The following is a 25,540-nucleotide window of genomic DNA, read 5'->3' on the forward strand; positions in this document are numbered from 1 at the left end:
AAGTTCAGGTCTGATAATCACCAATTGCGACTCAATTCACCCATTTGGGGGATCTTACGTTTTGTCTGTTGGAGGCAGAAGGAAGGGGGAAGGAAGGGGGGGGGGGGCTAAAAGTGTGTGCGCAATGGTTCAGAAACAGTATCCTAGGTAAACATTTTTGCCTCGGTGGCATTCTTGCCGAAACCCAGAGCTTTCGTCCAGTGCGCAAGATCGAAAGCTCTGGGAATCTGTGACTCCAAAGACTTTTCATTTAGTCAGCAACACCTGTCAGAATAAGGTAATCAACATTCGACATTTTAAATAAGAATACTGAACATTTTTTTTTTAAGATTTCTTTTTTATTTTATTCATTTACTGAACATGGATCACTCGAGTATTCGAGTTAAATTCAGAAGTTTGTAAAGAAGACTACTACTGCTAAGTACTACTCTCAAATAATAAGCGAAACCCACAGAACAGGAGGCGGAGATGATTGACCTCCACCAAAACTCAACTTTTCTACTGACTGTTTGCTCTGAAGGTCACGTGTGATTTAGAACTGTAGTAAAAGTACGTGCGCGAGCTAGTGTTAGGAGAAAAGGTACCCTGTTTTGGCATGACTGAAATATATTCCAGTTATAATTAAAAGAACACGAGGCAGTCTGCACTGTTCCAATGATACATTTGTATGCATTAATCGAGCCTTTAACAAGCTTTCATGAATAGTGTTGACACATGTTCTACCATCAGCGGTCTAGAAATAGAAATACCTACTTGAAGTACATGTACTTAAATGACTGCTTTTTGTAACTCGAATCAGTGAATTATTTCTTAAGTTATCTAAATGGGGGACTTAATTCTTTGCAAAAGCGTAATGTGTTTGTTTGGTCTTCATTTCTCAATTTTACCTCCATTCAATCAGGAATTTCAGACTTCCTGACTGTGGAATAGATACTTCAAACAATACAGAGTAAGCTTGAATATTAAATGAGGATAAGATATTATACATAAAGCTGACAAAAAAGAAAGGAGAGGTTAATTATTTTATTTGTGTTTGTATTCGCAGTGGAAACACTTTTCAAAATCTGCCTGATCGCGGGCTGGTGATGCATGTTCGTTCAATCTGTCAGTGACATGGCGGTTCTCTAAGCTTTGTTGAAATGGGAACTGGGATTTGGGCAAATTTTCACTACTAGTAGGAAAATGGGATTTGGGTCACTGGGACTGGGAATCAAAAACAAATAAACAATAGAACAGGGACTGGGATCATATGGAAAATTAGGAAAGCAATAAGCTGGGAAATGGGATGCGGGCAAAATCTGGGCTGGGAAATGGGATTTTATATCCGCCCCCCTTCAGGACCGTCTTTGTTCGATATACGTGTACTCTACATCTGTACTATCCGGAGGTTAGAATTCATTTAGTACGGGTACTAAACGCACACTTACTTGCAAAGTTTCCGAAATCCAGCTAAGATGTACAATTTAAGGCCAGGTCTCAATATTGCACCATTTGTCAAGGTTCGGCAGAGTTATTAATTCAATTTAAAACTATATTAGAACTATGGGCCAAGACGAGTTTTTCTTTAAATCCTTCAAATGTAAATAAATTAGCAAAAACAAAACAATGTGAGTAACAAAACAATTAAAGTACTTACAGTTATTGAAAGCACCTTGAGCAATCATAAGTCAAGTTCAAACTAAAAGAGGTTTTAATGATATACAAAGGCTACATTTGGACGCCGACAGCAGCTGAGAAGAACAAAAAAGACATTTGTGAAAATATTGAAGGACCGCAGCCAGGATACAACATATTATAAAATTTAAAAACGATCTCTGACTTAAAAACTTTAAAAATACAAGCTTTCGGCTGTTTGAACTACAGCCTTCGACGGGTAAAATGTACAAAGGTAAAATATGCAGTGTGTGTAGTTGCGAAATAAAAATGCTAATAACTAAGAATATTTGTTAAAAGGAATGCGAAATAAAAATGCTAATAACTAAGAATATTTGTTAAAAAGAATGTTGTACTGTCCAGGTAGAGGACAGGAATTGTTATCCGCATTGGGAGTTAGCTTCGAATGCCACACTTCCAACGTTTTTCTTGTTCTAAAGCCGCCTTTGTCAATGACAGATGCATTATCAAAGTCAATCGCGTGATTGTTGGACCAGACGTGATTGGCAATTCTTGAACCTTTTGCCGCGGTTTTTACATTTCTCAGGTGTTCTTTTTTCCTGGTGTTGAAGGCTCTGCCCGTCTCACCAATGTAACACCATGAACACTCAGAACAAGGAATTTTATAGACAACGTTTGTCTGCGATTCCAAAGAAGGTCGAAATTTTGGAGCCGGGAACTGTTGTTGGAGGGTGGTCAGTGGTTTGTTTACTACTGTGATATCCTGCTTTTTGAGGACACGTGTCAACCCTCAGTGAGCAGAAAAAACTCTTGAAGACTCTAAAACTCGAGAAAAATGAATTAATTGGTCCAAAATACTGAGAGCAAATGAGAGTAATTTTACTGGCATCATCGTCAGAACAGGGTGGGAAATTATATAAGCCAGAACGAAAGCGAAAGTTTGAACTCGTAACTCATGATGGCCAATGAAAGTTATTGTAATACGAACAAACACATTAGCTTAATTTTTTAACGGCTTTCATACTCGATTGACCCGGTCTTCAACAAACTTTAAATCAGGGAAATCAATTAGCAGCTATAATGGCTGCGCTCACATCTAGACTACTAACTATAGTTAAGACGGGCATAACTATAGTTAGCTAGTTCAGTAATGTGACCGCTTCTCTGTTCACCCTAACTATAGTTAGAAAATTTACGCCTCGCTGATCCAAAACAATACAGACTAACTATAGTTATACCCAAGCAAGGTTCATGGGTTAGTCTTAAGTTTAAAACAAAAAATCAATCAGAATGCGACAATTCTTTTCGCACGTGCGAGATGAACATAAATATGCAAAACAAAGCGTGAAGGGAAGGGAAAAAAGAAAAACAACATGCCAAGAAATTACATACATGTACATGTATCACCAATGTTAGCAAAAATAAAGCTTGAATTCTTCAGCGTCTAGCATCCTAACTTCATTTTATTTTCTTCAACGCTGAGATGCCGTGCAAAAACAGAAAAAAATAGAGGAACAACTAGACACAGATCAACAACAAGGGCTGTCATGAATTAATTTAAATTTGGAATTATTCAAAAGGTAACCAGAACTAACTATAGTTAACTGCAATGTGACCGCTTAGACGACCGAAAGCACTAACTATAGTTAGGTATGACGTCACGTAACTTGAGACTAACTATAGTTAAACTTTAGTTACGTCGTAGATGTGACCACAGCCAATATTATGCACCTATCAATGTTAAGCCCGAGGGGGGGGGGGGGGTCGGGCAAGGGGTGGGGATTTTGACATTTTCTATAAAAAATGTCAAATTCCCCATCCCCGGGACAAAATAATTGGTCAAAATCCCCATGAAAGGTAGTCAGATGTCCTTCAAACCTGCTATATATGACCAAAATCCCTACCCTGGGGCCATCACGTACGATCAAAATCCCTACCCTGGGGACCTACCTCACGATCAAATTCCCGTGGTTAGCCCGACCCCCCCCCCCCCCCCCCCCGCTCAGGCTTAACATTGATAGGTGCATTATAGAGCATTGATAGAGCAACAAAGTGAGCGTTACTAACTTCTTCTGCCAGTCGCATTCAGTAGTTAAGAAAAAATACTTGGATCTATAAGCTCTTTTTCTTCTTGAACAGTTCTTGCTAATTCTGTTTTCATACATTGAAACTTAGTTGATGTGTCTGTTCGCTTTATAATATATAAGTTCCATTGGCAGGTTTGTTGTGCGTTTGTAAGTTGCAACTGGGCTAATCGTAACTCCTTTGGAGATAAGGAAACAATTGAAGAGCGTTCTAGCTCTTAAATTTACCAACTCTCGTCTTACCTCAGTGTCCTTAAATGAAAAACAGTGAAATTCTTGTCTTCCAAACTGTAGTTTGAGATTAATAATACTATTCAGCGAGCTTTGCTACGTAGTATCTTCAACATCCATTGTATTTTCTGTTGATGTTCAAGAAGCAGATCCAGCTTTGCTTGTTCGTGACAACTCACTCACTTGACTGACAGTTTTCTAGACTGCAATGCAGGCGTATTTTAGCGATCGATCGCATTTTTCCTTGAAGTTGTAGAGATCGATCGTTCACTCCAACGGGCCGCCATCTTGGTTCACACGAACGCGAGCGAAAACTGGGGAGAGTGCAAAAACCCCGTGCGTAGGTGGGGGGAATAGGGTTGGGCGAGCACCACCTCGCACCACCTTGGATTCGTACTCGGAAGAGGATTGGGGAGCGGAGAAAACGAATCGAGAAAGAAAGAGTCTTGGGAACTAGGCACATTGGCTCATTCCCTTGTGAGATTCAAGGGAAGAGTATTTCTTTGGCAAAACGATTGTCCTTGTAAATCTACACAAACTAAAAGGTTTTGTTTCTTGGCCATTTCAATTTCACCAGAAATAAAATACAAACAGCGGCAACAAACATAACACATGGACTACGCATGATCTGAAAACAAGAATCTAAAATTTACTTGACGTTTCGCATGCTACAGCACGCATCTGACGGTTACAAAAAGCGAAAGTTACGTTCTAATTCGCTACGCTCAAACGAACGTAAATTATTTTCTTCTTCAATACTGCAAAAAATACACACCAAGAGAATGATGGTTGGATGCTCAGGCAATCCAAGCTGACATTTATTGATACATTTCATACAGTGAAAAAGGAACGTTTAGAGCTAATGTTGACGCCTACCAGAAAAAATAGAAGTACCAAAATACTTATTAAATCAGTTAGGATAAGGTGAGCAGTTATTTCAAATAATTATATGTACAATGTAATAAAAGTAATCGTTGTGATAAATTGGCGCTACTTCTAACCACGGATGTAGCTTCTTCGAGCTTATGCTATCAATGACAATAAAATACTCAGAGCAAGATCCTTTACAGTTCTTCAATAGCTCCCTACATCTTGCGCATAACAGCTTGGTACCATTCTGCTAGACGGTATTGAAAAACCACAAAAAACTTATTGATCCAATAATATTAAGCTGTTGTTGAGACGAGATAATATAGTTACATAACCTCTTAATTTAAACATTAGTCCCTTCACTGTAAACATCAGTAGATTTCCACATGTACGTAAGGAACAAATAACTAGAATGAACAGCCAAAATGCCAAAAGCTAAGCTTAAGGTAACAAACTATTCAATACATCATTTCGAAGAATCTTTCGCTACCTAACAAACATATGCAAGCTAAGCGCAAGTCCTTCAGGCTTGTTGATGGAGCAGCATACTAATCGATGATTTTATTAGCAGAGATAAACACCCTAACAAACGCTGAACCGCTTTTAAAAAACTATTTCAAATTGAGCTATCCGGCCAAATGATTAATGATAATGCGGACATGAATCAAAATAAAAGCAGCATAAGACTTGAAACTACGTAAGATGCGCATGCAGCTTGTAAAGCGATACAACTGAAACTGAGACAGTATGAGGACAAGATACCGCATCTTATAAAGAACTTGACGATTTTTTTTTTTTTTTTGAATATCTTTTTGCTGTGAAATCTATCGTAACCTTCATAAACAACTTCAGGACGTCCTTCGTGCTTGGTTTCTTGCTAGCTGGGGGCTCCCCTGATAACCTTGAATAGTTAACATCTATAATGAAGAAAAAAGAGAAGTGACAGGCATTTGTATCCATATAAACCTACATGGAAGCGAGCGAGCACATAAACTGAAATAAATTAACATAAGCTGAATGCAGACAAATTGCTCTTCAAAATCAGGCCAGCGCCTCCTTTCTGAAAGGACAAGCGTCCCAAAAAAGGAGCGCTGAATGGACAAGTGACCCAAAATGAGGCCAGCGCCTCCTTGCTGATGAGTGAATGGACAAGCGTCCCAAAAACAGGCCAGCGCCTCCTTCTGATGAGTGAATGGACAAGCGTCCCAATGTCAGGCCAGCGCCTCCTTTCTGATAACGTCAATCAATCTTAACCAAACATAAATAGAAACTGGCCCAGCGATCTTGTAATCAGCGAAAACTTTATACAAACAGCTACCAATGTTGAAATGAAAGAATCTGCTCGAAGTAAAACAGTATTTCGCCGATGTTCCAGTACACTCTTGCTATAAAGACTATAAACAGCTTGCCATCTATTGCAAAACGAGCAATTATTCTGAAAGTTTAGGAAAAAACGAGACGAGGTCCAGAACAGTACGATAAATGTGGTAATGGCCTTGCATGTATACGAGCAGTGAATACCTAGTGAATTAATAAATCCACTCCGTAAGTCCTGCATGGATTTCAAAAACTAAAGTAAAAACATACCTAGTTGTTGCCAAACTGACAAAGTAGACCACTATATGGGATTCCCACCCATATTCAATGCTTGAAAACATGATGAGTTGTAATTAGTCAACCATTTATGTATAAATAATGCGACTTTATAACCTCACAACGAGCTCCGTACGGGAAACCATAGCATACAATTTGACACCGCTGTCAATAGGAGCTGAAAATTTTGGGCTATATAACATGTAAACTTCAACTTCGTGCTACTCGAATGTAATACTCTGCAAACGAACAACTATCTAAAACCAACTTAACATAAGAGCCTTGCTGAAATGACAAAAACTTTTCCAGACAAGTCATACCACAAACGTGTATACATGCACCGAGTTATCATTATGGCGCACTTGTTCACTGTTACCTAAATGGACGCCACATTTGTGGCACTAGCATCTGAGCTAACAATACAATAAGACGGGCCAATCCATAATGACTTTTCAAATTCATCCTGTCCAGTCCACTTCAATACTCAACATGTTTTCTTAGAGAATAAATTGGGCCAAAGTAAACGTCTAGTGAAATCGTAATCCTGCGCAGCCTCAATGTCCTTGTTGTAATAACTAGTCATAATACGGGAAATGTCCTCAAATACTACACCAATGGAAACAAATTCCCCCAAGCCAGGCTAAACAATTCCCCATAAACTTTTTTCTGAAACAATTATGAAGACATACAGCAATGCGAAGTAAAAATAACCGTCTATCCGAAATAGGAATTGTTCTATAGATAGTGTTCTATACTATAACCATTCGAAAATTAACAAGGGTCCACTAAAACTTCCCGCCATAGCTAAAAAATAAATCTGAACTTCCGTAAACTGGATCTAAGACTGCACAAGAGTAATAATCAATACTGGATCAACTTCTCCTCGTCCAGGAATAGAACAATGTTGACCCCCTTGAATCCTTCAATATTCAGTTCGAGCGACTTGAGGCATGGAATAAAGATCCAACCCAAATGGACATACAGTAAACAGAAAAACACCTAAACTAAGCGTCACCTAACGAAAAGCAAGCGAAAACCTAACAATATAAATGTGCGATGATCAGGGTGTGAATAGCTATATAGGTGATAGGTAATAGCCACTTGGACCAAACAAAACCATAAATACTCCCTTTTAGAATAGGGCAAAGTGATATTCCCGTTTACGCACTAAATCCTTGTTCATAAAAATGTTTATCTCTTCTTCCATAGGGTTAATTCGAAACACTAAAGGGTAAACCATATAAGAAGGAGCCTTAACTTCTGCCAACCCGGTAAAATGTAAAGGCACTAAATAGCTTATCTACAAATACAGAGTGATGCAAAGATGACACATAGCTTTTGAAAAATTTCAGAAGGAATCTTCTTGAAAGGAAGACAAAAACCATCTAAAACAACTGATACAATAATCTCTGAGACGCCTAAAAAAATAACAGAAATGAATATTTCTTCCCAGACTGCCCTTTAATAACTTGCAACACACCTGGTCTAGTAGAAACTTCACGCTCATATCTGATTTTTGTGTTACCTCATTCAATTCGTCAAACAGATCGACATTACCAATATCATTTCGATGCCCCATCATTGCGTGCTCCTGATGCCGGCGGGCTTAGTGGAAGCGGCGCTGCTCCAGTAATTAATGGGAAGTTCAACTACTTTAGTTTTACTGCAGTCTGCAAAAGTTTCCAAACCTGCAGTCCTTAGCCCACTGTCCGCCGTTTGAAATAAAAACTAACACCTGCAACACATTCTGTTCGGACAAAAAAAAAAACATGTATAAAATGACAAGCAATCAATTAGACAAGATAACAAAAACGAAATGGGCGGGCGGGCGGGCGGGTTTACAACTTCAATGTCAGCATGGAATGCGAAAGCGAGAGGACTGAACAACTCTGAACAGTCTATAAATACCTTATCAAACCAATCAGAGATACCCAAGGGACACGCCCAAGCGGCGTGTCATACACAGCGAAATAAATAACCAAAAACCTGTTAATGAACTGTATTGACTGCATACCAGTAGAAAATACATTTACGTTCTAATTCGCTACGCTCAAACGAACGTAAATTATTTTCTTCTTCAATACTGCAAAAAATGCACACCAAGAGAATGATGGTTGGATGCTCAGGCAATCCAACCTACGCGAGACATCACAAAGTAAAAAATATAAGATCTTACCGCGAGAAGGCTAAATTGCTAGTTGGTTAGAACCTCTTGAGAATACTGCGAAATAGGCGTCCGAATCCGCCTTCTTCTTTTCGGCTGACAGTCAATTCTCTTTGCATCTTCTGACAAGCAAGCTCGTCCGACTCGTATACCTTTAGAGCCAACCACTCGTCTTTGCTTCTATCCGCGAGATTTATCGCCTTCTGCCGCGTCGTTGTGAGCTGCCCTCCTTCCGTTACCAGCTTGCAGACTTCTGACGGTTTATCCAGGCTGATCTCTAGCTGAGCGAACGTTCAACTCAAACAGCTTATAATTACTATGAATTTAAACTACAATGCTTCAATGTCGATTTTCGACTTTCCTCCGAATTCTAATTGACTATCCGAACTAGGACGACAGGTAATTCTTGAACAGGGAGGACACTTAATTGACTAACTCTGGATTTGAAGACTCTTGCTGCAACCATAGGATTACTCAAAACTTCGGGTTTACAACTTCAATGTTAGCATGGAATGCGAAAGCGAGAGGACTGAACAACTCTGAACAGTCTATAAATACCTTATCAAACCAATCAGAGATACCCAAGGGACACGCCCAAGCGGCGTGTCATACACAGCGAAATAAATAACCAAAAACCTGTTAATGAACTGTATTGACTGCATACCAGTAGAAAATACATATTTTAAAACTTAAAAATACAAATTAAAGCGAGGTACTGGTAACGAGCTAAACAAAAATTAACCACAGTGATAACAATAGTCCATTTTACAGTTGGCTGCCAAGTGGCCTGGCCTTTGAATGGTAGTGAGGCTGGAGGTGACTTTGCATTGATACAAACCTGTCTGCTTTATCATGTAAATGCAAACTAGTTAGCATCAGAACAACACGATTAACACAACAAAAGCAGTGAGGTCTGTATCAAAACAAGGTCACCTTCAGTCTCACTTCCATTCAAAGGCCAGGTCACTGAGCAGACAACTGTAAAATGGCCTATTGGTGAGAGCGAATAAAGCCACAGCTTTTCACTGCCAACATTGTCATTGAGGGTGGGTTTCAAGTCTTTTAACTACATATTATTTTAAGATATTTCCAAAAGGGCTCTATTGTAACAAAGATTGAGTTGGATTTTTCTTTTTCGCGCGGACATCGGTAGTATTTACTTAAAGCTGGTATTACATACAAATTGAATTATATCCGGTAGCCAAGAATTAGCAACAGGAACTGAAATGCATGATATTGTTAAAACTTTAATATATTCACTTAAAAAAGGCCGTGTAATTTTTAAGCAATTTACTATATAACATAGTAACTTCTAATAAAATTTGGTTTGTATCTGATCTTAAAAAAGTTGGTAAAAACGTATAAAAACTGAATTTTCGGCAACTCTCTGTTACCTTCATCAGAGTTAAAATTGGTTCAGTTTTTGCATAATAAGTATTTTATACACCGCCGGTCTCTAGGGATGTTCCCAATGTTAAATAAACTTGTGGGAAATGCACATGCTCATTCACACAGTTAATGTCCTGGATAGAATGTAGCGCTTCTAGGAATAGGCGTTGTTGCCTATTGTTGACATTTCTTTCTAAAATTTCTACATAATCCGGATGAATGTCATGGTCTGTTGTTTCCGCGTGAAATCTTATTGCGCTTTCGTTATTAGATCTTGTGCCAGGCTTGTGCTCTGCGCCGCGCGAATTCCATGATCTTTTGCTCTCTCCCACATAGGCAAAATCACATGTTTTGCATTTGACTTTGTACACAATTCCCTTGATCTGATTTGTGGCGGGGCGGTCTTTTGGTTTCTTAAAGATACTGCCCAGTGTTTTAACAGGCTTGAAAGTGGTTCTTATGTTTTCTCTGCTAAGAACACGTCGAACTCTCTCGGAAACACCCTTTATGTAAGGGATTGAAGCGTAACCCCTTGGACTCTCTTGACTATCTTGGTTTTCTGGCTGTATGGTTTCTTGAGCCGAAACAAGGCAACGAACGATGAAACTTTGGGGGTATCCGTTGACTTTAAGGTCACCGATTACTTGTTGTTTTTCGCTCTGTTCCCGCTGAGAGGTCGAGGGAAGATATTTGGCACGATCCATTAGTGTCTTTACTACAGCTCGTTTGCTTTGCGCGGGACTATGTGACTCGAAGGCGAGATATTTGTTTGTGTGCGTGGGTTTCCTGTACACGCCCACTTCCACTTGACCACTCGCAGATACCGTGTTACTTGTATCAAGGAAAGCTATGGTTTGGCCTTCCGCGCCTGTAGTCGGCATTTCTATCGTGAATTGGATATGAGGGTTAATGGAATTCAGATGGCTGTGAAAAACTCTGATGCTTTCACTCTTTAGGCACGCATTAGAGTCGTCAACGTAGCGGCGCCACCAGCGCGGTTTTACTGGTGCAGAGGCTAAGGCCTTTTCCTCAATCTCTTCCATGACTAATTCGGCGATCACTGCGCTGACAGGCGATCCCATCGCACAGCCAAATACTTGGTGGTACTGAGTTCCTTCAGATGAGAAATAGCTGTTGTTAAGTACGAAGGAGAGTAGATCGAGAACTTGAGCTTGTGTCAAGCTTGTAAGGGCTTTCCATTCAGTTGTCTCACCAAGTTTGCGTTGAACAATATTTATCGCCAAATCTACTGGGATTGAAGTGAAGAGAGACACAACATCGAAGGACACAATTTGTTCGTCGAACAAATTGTTGTTCGACGAACTGAACCAATTTTAACTCTGATGAAGGTAACAGAGAGTTGCCAAAAATTCAGTTTTTATACGTTTTTACCAAACTTTTTTAAGATCAGATACAAACCAAATTTTATTATGTCAAACACTGATCGCCCTAATAACATAGTAACTTCTTCTAGCTATTTCGTTTATTTATGTACAAGGTTCTAATATAATAGTCCGGTAGAGACTGCATCCGTTTACAGAGGCATGTCGCAAAGATAACGGATAAAGCAGCTTGTGAGAAAGCAAGAGAAATGATCGAATAAACAAAACTTTTCATTCCCATTTTAAAAAACAAAATTCCGTAGGAGTGATTATAAGCAATGTGTTCTAATATTGTAAAAAATGCTTTTTATGCTTTGTTAATATAGTTTTCAGCCTAAATAAGCTGCAGTTTAGCAACAAAACTCTTCTGCTAAGTCCCTACGGTTTACTAATTCATGACATAAGGCAGCACGTAAGACTTCGTAAGTTGCATCAGAGCCCATCTTTTTTTTCCACTCAAACAACATGCTCAACGCCTTTTTATCGTATTCTTCATTGTTCTTGTGGAATCCAGTCATCTCTCCCTCATGAAATCTCAAGCGACGACCAAGCTTCTCCCAAGAGTTCCCAAGCCTGAGTGACAACTTCTCCAGCTCATCCTCTGAAGGTGAACCTTCTTTGACTGAAATAAAGGTTTAAAAATATAAAAAGAGGTTTACACAAGTACTGCACTGCAAAAAGAATCCTACAATACGCTATGTTTGTGAGTTGGTTAGTAAAAGATCGTCGTTTAGAAAATAATAGTAGGTAAAGGCCAAGACTGGGTCGTGCCAAACTGTCTAATCTTGCCTAAGTCTATTCCCGTTTCTGTAGCACTATTAGCGACTACGAGTATTTCTACCACCTGATCTGGAGTCTAGTGCACTGACCATTAGGCCACCACGTCTTTCTCGCCTCTTTTGTCACCCTGTTTTCTAATCATTTTAAATTGTTGAGAAGCTGAAATTTAACCAGGCGCACTTTCAACGCAACAGATTAGTGTATTAACCCAAGTGTTGCGACCTTTACCTCAATGTTAGCTAGTTCATACGGCGTTCTCGGAATGATGTGCCATAGCGTCTGTACGAAAATTTAATTATCGGTTACTGCAGTGCTATTGAATTCTTAAGTAAAAGAAAAAGACGAGTTGGCACACGATAAAAATCTACTTGGCGAAGGGGCTTCGAAAAAAAAGTGGCGGAAATGAAGTGTGAAGGACGATTATCGTCTTTGAACTAATGGGCTTAGGAAAATAACCAAAGTCTCGTGCCGTAAATAGCTACGCAGGAAGCGTAACAGTACAGAGACAAATGCAAAAGTAACAAATATATAGCCTATCTAGGAGCCTTTAGTTTAAGTTTGCGAAAAGTAATTTCATCATTTATCGCGAATTCATATTTGTTTACAAAGTTTTCAAAAAGTGCTTAATTGTTCTTAAAAAAACAACAACAGAGGGACGTTAAGGGCAACCCCCCTCATCAGTTTCAAATGAGCCGTTGATTAAATCAACGGCCCGTTCGACTGCACTGCGGCCGGCGTAGTCTACGTTTTTACGCTGTCACATGATGTTTATTGGCGAAACTGCTCGTAGGCTTGCGGACCTTTTGTTTCGCTTTACAACTGCGTTCAGTGGAGGGCTACAATCAGAATCCCCGCTACCAAGGGTGGATTCCCCGTTGCCGAACACTTTAACCATCCCGAACACAGCAACATCCAAGACATGAAAGTTTCTGTGGTAAGACAAGTGAAAAGAGGAAGGGCAGTGCGACAACAAGAGAAGCGACTCATCTTCCGGCTGGAAACACTAGCCCCAAGTGGTTTGAGCATTAATTATAAGTTTTAATAATTTCTCTTTTCGTTAAGAGAAGGATCGCGCGCGCAACATTTTTAAGCGCATCCACATTAGTACGCGTGCATTATTGATTTAATCAACGGCTCATTTAAGACTGATGAAGGAGTTTTCCCGAAACGTCTCTCTGTTTTTTAAGAACAATTAAGCACTTTTTTGAAAACTTTGTTTACAAGAGTTGCAATTTAAAGTGCTACACAGCAACAATTTATTTATTTATTTATTTATATTTATTAGCCTTTCCATTTGTCACGTTGGAGGGAGAAAATTGAGAACGTGATCGCTTATGCTTTAAATTCTCCCATCTTCTCTCAGTGCGTTACATTGCTGACAAGCTAAGGAAAAATTATTTGAGCCATTCCAAAGCATTGGACGTTGTACAACGTGTGAGAGCATGGCCAGAAAATGATTTTTAACGATCACTAGTTTGTTTAGCAAGCTAATGGTCAGATCGAATCAGATTTCGTAGCACGCCTGAAAAAAATTAAATATGAACGTTACCTTCTCTGGGTCCACGGGTGTCTTGGGTGTTAGAACTTTGTGTTTTGACTTCAGTTGACGGCTGCTCTATCACAGGCTCACCTTTCAATAGTAAACAACAAGCATCATTTTATGCTCTACGCCATTAAGCCATAAGAAAGTAAAAAATGGAATTTGGCCTGTCAACAACTTGGCTGTAAGCATGTCAAATTATTCTTTTTTCTAATCTAGGGTGCAATGACATTTTTCACTGACTGCTAACTATTTTCCAATAGGATATCCTCATCAAGGTTGCATGAAATGTGCTGAGATGGTTCTGAATTTCTTCTAGAGACAAGCCGGACAAGAAGAAGTGGGTCTGGATGAAGATGCTTGAAACTCTGTTATCATTATTTTTTTTAGTGATTTCTCAGCTATCGCAGCCTGTGTCTTTGTAATAAGTAAATTTTGCAGAGCCCAGAGCTCAGCTTTCAGTAAAAAACGCGTCACATCTCAGCTGATAGGTAATATTTTGATCAATTCTCAGCAATCCGTGAAACCCCATCCAGAACTTCGGATACCAGAACGGGAGAAAGATTTTTGATTTACTCTAGTCCAGCTCGTCCCTTACCCTGCAAGCTCTACAAACTTTCCTGGGCGATTGTTCCTACACATTCAACAATCCTTCGCCAAAAAGCGCCCCCATTGAAGGCTAGTGTTGGTTGCTTTAAGTACATCTATACAAGGGTTTGACATATAATTTCACCTTCACTCTCCACGACCTCCGGCGTATTCTGCTCAGGCTTCTGGGTGCTAGACTTGTCTGACAACTTTCTTGACTTCGAGGCTGACTCGCCTTTAAGATATAAAATAACTTATTATTCATTGGTCATTATTGCTTGATAGTTATGTTAAGCTGCTCCAAGTCGTCCTCTATAGGCGAGCATAGCAAACCGAAAAGCGTCGCAAAGCGGCGCGCAGCGAGTCGCGAATGACGACATACCTAAACCGCGCGTCAAAGGACTTCTCTTCACGTCAACAATTTAAATTGAATAATAAAACGATAAAAATTTAACCCCATATAGAGCAATAACGGCGACTGAATTTACATGTTAGAGCCCGGGAAACCCCCCTCCCTCCCATCCCATTCGGCGCTCTTTCCACAAGTATTAGACACAAAAGTTGCTTTGTGATCATACTGCAGAAATAAAGTCATTTCAGCAAAAAGTTAACACACCAAAATATTAGGAATAAAGTTACACATTTTGGTCATTATTGGTTGATAGTTATGTGAAGTTGAAATCTACACACGGACCTTTTTGTATTAAAGAAAACCATGGCATTTTGGCTTAGTAATAAAGTTACACAAGTTGGAGACAAAATATGTCACCTGTACCTGAATCCGTGGAAACAAAGCTGGATGCTTTTCTCTTTAAATTTGGAGCTGACCCATCTGAAAAAACAAAGGAATTTCAAATTTATTTTTTGTTGATATTATTTTCTTCACTATCCTTTATTATTTTTTTTTTAAATAAGGCTGCATCATGTAGGTGTATTCTAAGTGAATGTTGAACAACTGTCCTGTAAAGTCACGTGGAGTTAAGTTTCTCACTGGCCAATTTCTAAGCAGAGTTCTTGCAACATGTACGAAGGGATAACCAGGATTTGTGACGGTTTGTGAAATACTACTAGAAAGCTTGCGCTGTCACAAAGCTAGTCTTGAATTTTCTCTGCAGAATGATATTGCCAAATCTCCTTGTTATTGACAGAACATGAATCAAACTACACTACACTATACTACCCTACGTTACACCACACCACACCACACTAAACTACAATATTCTATGTACTAGTAAATCATTATTAGCTAACCTTAAAAGCAACACACAAGAAGTTAAATTTCTTTTAATTACTTAGCTTTTCAAAGGAACGAAATTTCGTACCAGTTACTATGCTCTTAGCAATTTCCACAAGATCGTTGCACTGTTTCTCCCAACTGTACTTCTTCGCATATTTGGTGCGTAGTGTGTCAGATTCCTCTAGTCGAGTTTCTCTAGCTTTTTTCCAGACCTTCTTGATTCTCTCAGCCCATACACCTGGATCCTCCGAATGAATGACACGATCTGGACCAAATGCAACGTCGCCGAGGGCTTCTCCTAATCCCGAGTTTCCACCTACAAGAATGGGAAGACCTGCTGATAGGGCTTCAAGAGCTGCCAATCCAAAACCTTCTGTCCTTGAAGGCATAATGGCGAGATCCACCTCACAGAAGAGGTCTTTCAATTCCTCCCGGCTTTCTAGAAAGGTCCTCACTCTCAGTCGACTTGGAGGTATGTCACACTGCTTCAAATTATCTGCAACTTCATCTTGTCGTTTGTTGGCTGCACCGACAAAAATGAGGTTTGCGTTCTCCAGCTTGCCAACAGCTTTGGCGGCGATGTCAAATCCCTTCAACTCAAAATCTTCTGCATCACCTCGGCCAAACGCCAACACTCTACATCTGTCTCCGTCTTGAGTAGCCTGCTCTACACTTGAAAACTCATTGAAAATGCCAGGAGTAAGAACAAAAACCTTCTGGTCTTTCTTTTTTCGGAGGTATGAACGATACGCTTCTCCAAGTTTAGGTCCCACTGCCACTACAGAGTCAGCCAACATGCAAAGTTCCACCTCTTTCTTATGCTTCTGTTCACCTTTTGCAATGGGTTCTGAGTAACCTTTGAACATCCCGAGCTCCTCCGGGTCAGTATGCACGAATTGGATCCACTTACATTGGCGGTATTCTCGAATTATTTGCGCTGGACGACCAAGTACTACCCCATGGCCAATTACGATGTCAATTTGGAGACCCTCCGGTGGATAGCAAAGCCAATCCTTTTCATCAAAGGCAGCTTTCCTCGAGGCCTGAACGAGAGTGATGTTGTTACTGAGTGCTTCATCTATTTCCTCCTGGTTACATCTTGGGACAAAGATTGAGACGTTTGCTTCAGAGTGTTTAGCAAGCTCTATGGCGAATACTCTATTGAACGTGGACAGTCCCCCATGTTTTGAGCCCCACTCCGAGGCCAACAACGTAAAGTTTATCTTCGTGGAAGTCGCCATGGACGCTGACTGTACAAAATTTTACACAATCTGCAAGAAGAATAAAAAACGCCAATACTGACAGAGCTCTAGATAAAATCAAAGTCTCTTCGAGATATCGACGTTTTTGCATGAAGTATGAGTCGAAGGTTTATCCTGTGCATTGTTCTTCGAACTTATCATTACAGTTTCTTTGTAGTTTAATTTAACAATTTCCTATCTTCGCGGAGGAAATGCAGCCATATAATTTTGTCAAAAATGGCTCGTTCGCGCCGGGTATTTATACACATATTCCTTAACATTACACAAATAAACAGTGCAAATTTCAGCGAGATCTGACAATTCTATACTTTAAAACTGCAAGGACCTTTCGAGGCAGTCGATTACGGCAGCGAAATTAGCAAATGAAACAGCAAAATATGCGTTCGACGCTTTGTTTTTGCGACGCTATATTTGAATTGTTATAGGTAGACCGCCGTTCAATGTGTTCAAGGCCGTATCGTTACGATTGCTCCATGAAAAAGCACGAAAAAAAAATACGGATATTTCCGACTACTGTCGGAGAAAACATTGCGTAAACAAATCGTTACACCCAAGCTGCGTTTTGTCTAGGCTCGGCGAGGGTCGGATATCAAGACCCAGGATTAAACAAAAGCCACATATACAGTGAATGCTTTCGAATTATATTTGAAGATGAAATACGAAAGAATTTTGCTGTCTTTGACTGAAATTCCACTCGAACTGCGTAGATACGATCGCATGTTGTAATGCCGATTCATGCAACATTTGCTCTCAACGCGATGTAAGTGCTAGTGATTATTTATTCGTGTTTTAGTTACGCAATCCATTGTTTGTGCGACGCTTTTTATAGATCGCCTTTCAGACACACGTGCTTTGAGATAAGAAAGCTGACATGTCACTTTTAAAATTGTTATATAACGTTTGTAAATGTGACAAGTCACGTTTTTTCCACGAAATCGCAAGTGATCACCCACAGCGGAAAGTTATCCCTTGAGAAATTAAAACAGTCCCTTGAGAAATTAAAAAAGTCCCTTGAGAGTTTACAAATATGTGGTTCCAAGTGTTGTCTACTAACCCCTATTCTACCAGGATAATACGAGCAAAATAAGTAGTCGGGATTCAGCACTCAAGTAAAAGAAAAGAGATGACGTATAAATGGCTTAATACGCGTTCAGTTTGGTACTGATGATGCCGGTACATCGGAGCATGTCACGCGATCCGGTCTCGCGGTAAATTACAAGACCTGCGAGGTGTACGCGTATGATTTTCAACAGAAAACTTTGATTGTTTTTAGGTGAATTCGCATTTACATTTTGGTAAAAAAACAAAATATAGCAGAAAACAGTAGCTTGCAAAAAAGGGGCTCGTCGCTCGCAGCTCCGGCTCGAAGGCTCGCACATTAATTATTCTCATCACGTGACTTTTTCCATTTGCGAGTCTTGCGAGAGTAACTAGGCTTTTTCGGCTCGAGTTTCAAGCCGAAAAAGCCGTCTGCAGTCGCAGGCTTAACAGCCAAACTCAGTGAGCTGTTTCATCTATACTTTGGTCAACCTACGATTGCGCGTCCGTAAACTCACAAGTATACCGGAAGTGGTCCATAAGCCAACTGAGATACAAAACATTGGAAAAAACAAACAACATTGGAAAATGAAGATGAAGTATTCAACATGACACGAGCATGGGACAAAGAAAAATTCTAAGTCCCCGACGGGAATCGAACCCATGGCCTCCCAGATACCGGTTGGGCGCTCTAACCAACTGAGCTACGAGAGACTCGTTGTGAGCTGGGCCATTTTACTAGGTTGATAAGTGACAGGCGTCCTGCATACTGCTAGGATCAGCAATGTCGAATTCATCAAACTACAAAACTTGATGAATTCGACATTGCTGATCCTAGCAGTATGCAGAACGCCTGTCACTTATCAACCTAGTAAAATGGCCCAGCTCACAACGAGTCTCTCGTATCTCAGTTGGTTAGAGCGCCCAACCGGTATCTGGGAGGCCATGGGTTCGATTCCCGTCGGGGACTTAGAATTTTTAGTGTAGTGTTCGTACACTACACTAGTGGAGTTAGTTTAGTGGGGATGCGAATTCCGCTACGCCAGACGTAAACAGTTAATTGCGCGGTCAAGTGGAACAAGCACGTAGTCATACATATGCAAATTAGACTGGAACTGGCTTGTTAAGCCTGGTTCTCATGTGATCTTCCCGATCGTCTCTGTCGCTTCTGTCGCTTCAAAAAGTTTGCTTGCTCCAATCACTTTAGACTTTGCAAACGACAGAAGCGACAGAGACGATCGGGGCGATCATATGAGAACCAGCCTTTATTGTCCACGAATGTTCTAAAGCAATGGGTTAAAAAATTCGCGACAAGGCTCGAACGCTCTCTGTGCAATTAACTGAGGGAAAAAAGGTACTTGCAACATAAGATAAATGTACTTCACCAAAATAAACTGATAAAAAACTTACAGCCAGTACAACTCCGTAAGATGGTAACAGATTCACGCGAGTAATAACGCAAACAATACTTCTAAGTGGATTCCGGAGATACCGGCAGTAAAATGAAAGGACATTTAAAACTTAGAAAGGATACACGTCACGCAAGCTAGCAGTAAGAGATTAATATTTGAGCTCTGGGCAGTTAATAGGGAAAAAAGTCATCGCAACATAAGATAAATGTACTGCACCAAAATAAACTGATAAAAAACTTATAGCCAGTGCCCAACTCTGTGAGATGGCAACAGATTCACGCGAGTAATCGCGCAAGCAGTATGGATTCCGGAGATACCAGAGATACCGGAAGTAAAATGAGAGGACATTTAAAACTTATAAAGGATAAACGTCACGCTAGCTACCCTCTCTCCTCCGCAGAGGCCTCTTTCGTGTTTCGTACGGGCTGGGAAATGGGGAGAGGTGAAAAGTAAGCGCGCGGAGCCTGGAGAGAAACGAAACGAAAGCGCGCGGGGGGACACTGTGTTTTCCCCTTCCTCCCCCCGTGCTTTTCGCCTTCCCCCACTAAAGAAGCCTCTGCGGAGGAGAGAGCTAGCTAGCAGTGAGTGATTAATTAAAATTTGAGCTTGCTGAGACGTCACCCTGGTAGCAAGTTCATACGAACATCATTATTGAAGAATGTCACAAGGCTGACTCTAATTATTTTCCGTACAAAAGCTACCTTCTTTAGTCACTGAGGTGATGTGCTTAAGGTGGCCCGCGGCTAATTCCGGGAGCGAAGGTGCTATTTTTTAAATCGAATTTTGGGCATGGAAACCTTAACCGATTTCTCTGATTTTTGGTAGTCGAAAAAACAAATGTTTAAATTTAATAAAGCTTTAAAATTTGGAACAAACAAAAACAGTGAACACGAAATATAAGCACTTTTAAATTAACCTATTTTTTAATAAAACGCGAATATTTTCAAAACGCGAAGATAGATTTTTTTCTTATTGCTTTCAATACGTTCAAATTATCCAAGAATTCATGTGAGCAAGTTTCAACGAAATCGGCTGGGTAGAAATTGCTGCACAGTTGACTGTTAGATTTTAGCTTTAAAATATTATTCTTGTGTATTTTTGCCAGTTGTTACAACAACGCTTGTGTAATGTTTTGATTGCATTGATTATTTAAAAGCTTAATACCAGCTAAAACAATGCTGAAAATTCTGAAAAGATCGGAAACTCCTAGCAAAAAATATAAGCAAATAAAACAGAAGATGTTTACGGTGCGTAAAGTGTATTTTTTAAAATATTCATTGTTTTTCGAACTACAAAAAAACTACCGATTTTTTTTCTTTTATTTTTAAGTATGAGAAAATCCAGCATGTACACAAACGTCCTTATCTAGTTTCGTGTGTGTAGACTGGATTCAACTCGCCGAATTTAGTACGTGAAGATCGCTACCTCTCGTATTCCATTTTGAAGCGCTTTGGAAACCCTTGTGTTCCAGTAAATTATTCAAACTTGCCGCATTCCCAAGATTTTTTAGCACCTTAAAATAAACGGGCGTTCATTTCCAGGTGCTAAATAATCTTGAGAATGCGGCATGTTTGAATAATTTACTGTTAGTTGAGGGGTTTCCAAAGCACTTTAAACTGAAGGACGAGAGGTAGCTATCTTGAAGGGCCAAATTTGACGAGTTTTATCGAGACTTCACGCTCGAAACTAAATGAGGGCGTTTGCTTATATGTTGGATTTTTGCATACTAAAAATTAAAAGAAAAAAAATCGGTCGATTTTTTTTAATTCGAAAAAGATTGAATTTTTCTAATTTGCAATTTTCGCACCGTAAACCACTTATGCTTCATTTGATTATAACTTTTGCGGAGAATATCCGATCGTTTCAGATTTTTCAGCAACTTTTTAGGAGGTATTGAGCTTTCAAATGACAGAAGTGATCTTAGCATTAATTAAGCATTGTTGCAATAGCTGGCGAAAATATCCAATAACAGTATTTTTATGCGAAAAATAAACAGTCAACTGTGCAGCAATTTCTACCCAGCCGATTTAGTTGAAACTTGCTCACATGAAACCTAGTCTTACTTGAAGTAATTGACCTTAATTAGAAAAAAATCTATCTTCGCGTTTTGAAAATATTCGCATATTTTCGAAAAAAAGGTTTTCCATAAAGTGCTTATTTCTCGCGATTGTTTATATTTTGGGCTTTAAAAGGTAAAGATTTAAAAAATTTAAACATTTGTTATTACGACTACCAAAAATCAAAGAAATTGGTTACGGGTTTCATCCCCAAAATTCGATTTAAAAAATAGCACCTTCGCTCCCGGAATTAGCCGCGGGCCACCTTAAGTCTTTTTTAACAAAATTTATAGTTTAGTCACTGCAAGATCTGATCATAAACCGTTTTCAATGTGTTAGGGGAAATTCTTCTTTAGACAGATCACGTTATTAAAGAACGTGGCAGGATGACTCGAATTATTTTCAGTAAGTAAGCTACCTTCTTTAGTCACTGAGGTGATGTGCTTAAGTTTTTTTTTTCACAAAATCAATAGTTTGATAAGTGATGCCATTAACTACCTCCCTTATTTACTGCAAGATATGAAAAACCGCTGTTAACGTGTTGGGTGAAATTCTTCTTTAGACAGATCATGTTCTCAAATAACATAACAGACGTGTCTCGTCTGACAATTGCCAGACCTACAAGCTCGACTGGCCGTTGACGAGTCACGTGACAACTCTCTCAAACACTACACTCTCCGTTCGGACCGCTCGTTCTTTGTCCCATGCTCGTGTCATGTTGAATACTTCATCTTCATTATTTATTACCAAGCTTAAAATTTACCATCTTTATTATTTACTACAAAACTTGATGAATTCGACATTGCTGATCCTAGCAGTATGCAGGACGCCTGTCACTTATCAACCTAGTAAAATGGCCCAGCTCACGAGTCTCTCGTATCTCAGTTGGTTAGAGCGCCCAACCGGTATCTGGGAGGCCATGGGTTCGATTCCCGTCGGGGACTTAGAATTTTTCTTTGTCCCATGCTCGTGTCATGTTGAATTTTCATCTTCATTATTTATTGAAAAGCAGAGACCGATACAACGTAGAATGAGAGAATTAGTTTTGTACTATATTTCGGCTGGCCAAACCAGCCTTCTTCAGGTACAATGGAGTTTACATTGGCTATGTTTAAATTTATATGGTGATAATGGTATCTTACGAAATACCGGAAATACGTAAAACTAAATACAGGAAATATGTAAACAGTGTAAAATAAAAAATTTAAAATATGCTAAGCTTAAAATTGACAATGAAATAGTAAAAGTGGAAAAACTAATAGGTTTCTTCGCGTATGTTAAGGCCATCGGGAACAAGTGTTCTGCCTTTTAAAATTAAAAAAGCTTCCCTGGCCTTACGGATTGAGTCTCGGTTGGAGAAGACTTTTTCGATGGGGATTAATTCTATGTCATTAGCAGTGTGGTTAGGCGAGGAAATGAAATGTTGTGCGGCTGTAGTGGGTTTAGATTTACTGTTAGGGTTATCTATGGTACGGCGGTGTTCATTAAATCGGTCTTTCAAACGTTGTTTAGTTTCTCCTATGTATTGTAGATTACAGCGGTTACATTGATTCATGTAGATGAGGTTTTGAGTGTCACAGGTCAGGTTAGATTGAATGTGGCGCGTTTCACCAGTAGAAAGGAAGGTATAGGTAGTTAGTCCGTCAGTAATATAAGGACAAGTGGCGCAGTTCTTTCCACAACGAAAAGAACCGGATGGAAGTTGTGGATGCGGATTAGTCAAATTAGCAGGGAGTTTGGCCTTCACTAGTAAATCGCGAAGGTTAGGGGAGCGCCTGAAAGCAACAACAGGCAACTGTTGAAAAACGGTTTTGCAGCGGTTAGAAGATAGTAAACAAGAAGCTTGAGAAGCTTGAGAAGCTTAAAATCGGGCGCTTGATAATAAGCTATCTGTTTTGACTTGAAAGGCAGGGTACAGTACAGTAAAAATCACTGCAAAAACAGTCACTTAAACCTATTCAGGCCGGGTGGGGGGGGGGGGGGGGGGGGGCTTTTGAGGCCCTCGCTGACTTTTGACGCTTATAACTTTTTCAAGATTCAACCAAACGCTGCCAAACTTTGCGCGTTTATCGAAAATTTATCTCGCAATAATTTGGTAGGATTAGTTATTGTGCCAGTAACTTGAAATCACCATGGCAACGTCATTTTGACAGGCTTGTTTTCCCAAACTTGAATTTTTCGTGTTTCTATTTAATAATGAAAATCTGGAATGTTTTCAAGATTGCATTATTACTTAATGACATAAATGGTCTCAATTTATAAAAATATATTTCGCTCAATACAAATAAACGATTGAACTAGAAGTCTAGAAAATATAAATTTGTAACACTTAGCAAAGTGCAGCCTTTTAATAAAGGCGGGGTTTTACCTGAAGACCAAGTTTTCCAACGCTTTAGGTGGCTGACGCATTTCAGTATTTTCCAGTCCTTACACTTTAATGGAACAGTATACAACTCCTAATCAGGTACTATTGTCAAGAAAATGATCACAACTTATTGACCAATGATTAGGTATTTGTTTCATACCATTACTGTAATAGAAACTGGTGAAGAATAGTAGTACTGACCCAAAGTATAAGGGCTGGAAAACACTGAAAACCATTTCAGCCGCGTTTCAAGGAATCCAAAAAAGCTTTACTTATCCCATATATATTTGTTTTGCAGTATTTTGTTAATTTTTGAACGATTTTGGGGGATGTCTGGGAGGCGATAGTTTTTCTCAAAGGATTAGTAAAATGTAGACAAATAAGAAATATTGAAGATTTAATGTGATTTTAAAATTTGAATTTGAAGTTAAAAATTGGTGGACGGACACCAAATTAACAGTCTCCTGACAACCCGGAGTGCTCTTGCGAGGGGGTCAACTGTTTGAAGGTGTTTCCATTCTTTTCTTCAATCCCTTAGAACTTTAAATCTCTTAAAGTTCCATTCAAATTCAGGTAGAACCCCATCTTAATTTTTGTTCTTGTGAGAAAACAACAGAAGTCAAAGGTTGCGTGATATAACCAAGCATGGATTTTAATTCTCCCTCCCTTTCCATCTCCTTAGCCTTTCACCCCCACCTGTCCCTCCCTTTCTACTCTCATTCAATTTAATGTTTGTTTAAATTTCCTAACCAATTAAGTATCGTACTAATCTGTGCCAAGCAATCAGATAATATCAGAAATTTGCCTTAATTTTGATCTCCCATTCCAAGACCTTGGAGTATAAACCGCTAATAAAACAAAACACACTGATAATAATTCTCTGAGGTTATACACCTTGCAGTATTAACGTACTAACAAACTTGATAACAAGCCCCATGTCGTACTAAGGATTTTTACTGATCAACATAGAAAATGAGTTCACAATGGCTTGTTCCCAAAACGTTTTTTACTGTACAGAGGGTCTGTTTATTGACCTGTAACTTGTATACCGTATTGAAAAATTCAGAACGAACCGACGTCTGCCCGCTACCATACAGCCGTTTACTGGCAGTCTTTGAAAATCCTGAATTTCGTCAAAATGAACCAAAATAAAGTTTTAAAATTTCCTTTATCAATATGGTTCTTATCTTTTTATTCAATTCTATAAACTGCTTTTATGCAGTACTGTCCACAAAGATTTCAATTTCCTCAAAGTTTCGGGACAAATGGATACAAAATATTTCGTGCAGAATGTAATTTGATTAAGCGAATGTTTTCACGTCTATAAATACTTCAAGCAGTGAATGAAAAACCGTTTTGTTTTCATCGATGAGAACCACTTTCAAATAGTTATGCATAAAAAATAACAATCAGATCAGAATACAATAATTATTAATGTAAGGTCTGACGCTATTATGTCTCGGCAGAGATACTTCTTTTTTGCAAGTTCAAATGTATGCAAATTTCGTGTGAAATGTAATTCGATTTCATTGTCTTGTTTACAAACTCATTCTCAAGAAAGTTGTATTTTCGTGAATAAAACCAATTGGCCTGTTTTGTTTTCCTGATCATGTTTGTCTGTGATTTTTACCAAACATGTGGTCTTTTTATCGGAACTTTAAGTTGTACAAAAATTCCTATTTTAAACACAGATGTCACTTCCGGAATTTCTCATCTAAAATTCAATTGGTATTTAATTATAATTATTCGAAGTTTTCATTTTCAAGTCATCTTTTTATTCGATAGCTTTACTGATCTCGTAAAAAATTCATTCAAGTTCACACCAATACTGTACACTGCCAATGTTTTGCTGATGTCTTGAGAAGTGTCTTACTAACGTCACTAGCAAAATCTAAAATATATCCAAACCAAGTTGTGCAAACATTCTAATCTTT

The 25,540-nt window shown here is 39.2% G+C and overlaps 3 protein-coding genes and 2 long non-coding RNA genes across 6 annotated transcripts in view; 2 read left to right on the top strand and 3 right to left on the bottom strand.

Annotated features, from left to right (window-relative positions):
• Nucleotides 1–17,275, top strand: part of LOC144650452 (uncharacterized) — a 141,042-nt gene extending 123,767 nt beyond the window's left edge. Inside the window, exon 3 of the mRNA XM_078510138.1 lies at nt 16,786–17,275. Within this exon, the coding sequence (XP_078366264.1) occupies nt 16,786–16,789 (4 nt within the window). The 3' untranslated portion in view covers nt 16,790–17,275. The remainder of the gene's footprint in view (nt 1–16,785) is intronic.
• Nucleotides 1–25,540, bottom strand: part of LOC144650412 (uncharacterized) — a 264,303-nt gene that overhangs the window by 167,705 nt on the left and 71,058 nt on the right. The gene's annotated exons all lie outside the window — the stretch shown is intronic.
• On the bottom strand, nt 4,862–9,226 carry LOC144650467 (uncharacterized). Its single transcript, XR_013570116.1, has 3 exons — nt 8,569–9,226; nt 7,950–8,139; nt 4,862–5,716 (listed from the first exon to the last, which is right to left on the bottom strand). It is a non-coding gene; the product is annotated as an uncharacterized LOC144650467 (long non-coding RNA).
• LOC144650428 (D-inositol 3-phosphate glycosyltransferase-like) overlaps nt 11,637–25,540 on the bottom strand; it is a 107,404-nt gene continuing 93,500 nt past the window's right edge. For both annotated transcript variants that reach the window (XM_078510105.1, XM_078510104.1), the window contains exons 3-7: nt 15,558–16,743; nt 15,011–15,067; nt 14,381–14,470; nt 13,657–13,737; nt 11,637–11,949 (exon numbers count right to left, since the gene is read on the bottom strand). In XM_078510105.1, the coding sequence (XP_078366231.1) occupies nt 11,678–11,949; nt 13,657–13,737; nt 14,381–14,470; nt 15,011–15,067; nt 15,558–16,713 (1,656 nt within the window). In that variant the 5' untranslated portion in view covers nt 16,714–16,743 and the 3' untranslated portion in view covers nt 11,637–11,677. The remainder of the gene's footprint in view (nt 11,950–13,656; nt 13,738–14,380; nt 14,471–15,010; nt 15,068–15,557; nt 16,744–25,540) is intronic.
• LOC144648803 (uncharacterized) lies at nt 22,254–23,068 on the top strand. The gene is made up of 3 exons (XR_013569774.1): nt 22,254–22,592; nt 22,801–22,826; nt 22,973–23,068. It is a non-coding gene; the product is annotated as an uncharacterized LOC144648803 (long non-coding RNA).

This window comes from Oculina patagonica, chromosome 4, assembly GCF_052425735.1.
Source record: "Oculina patagonica isolate OP01 chromosome 4, crgOcupat, whole genome shotgun sequence".
NCBI classification, from domain to species: domain Eukaryota; kingdom Metazoa; phylum Cnidaria; class Anthozoa; order Scleractinia; family Oculinidae; genus Oculina; species Oculina patagonica.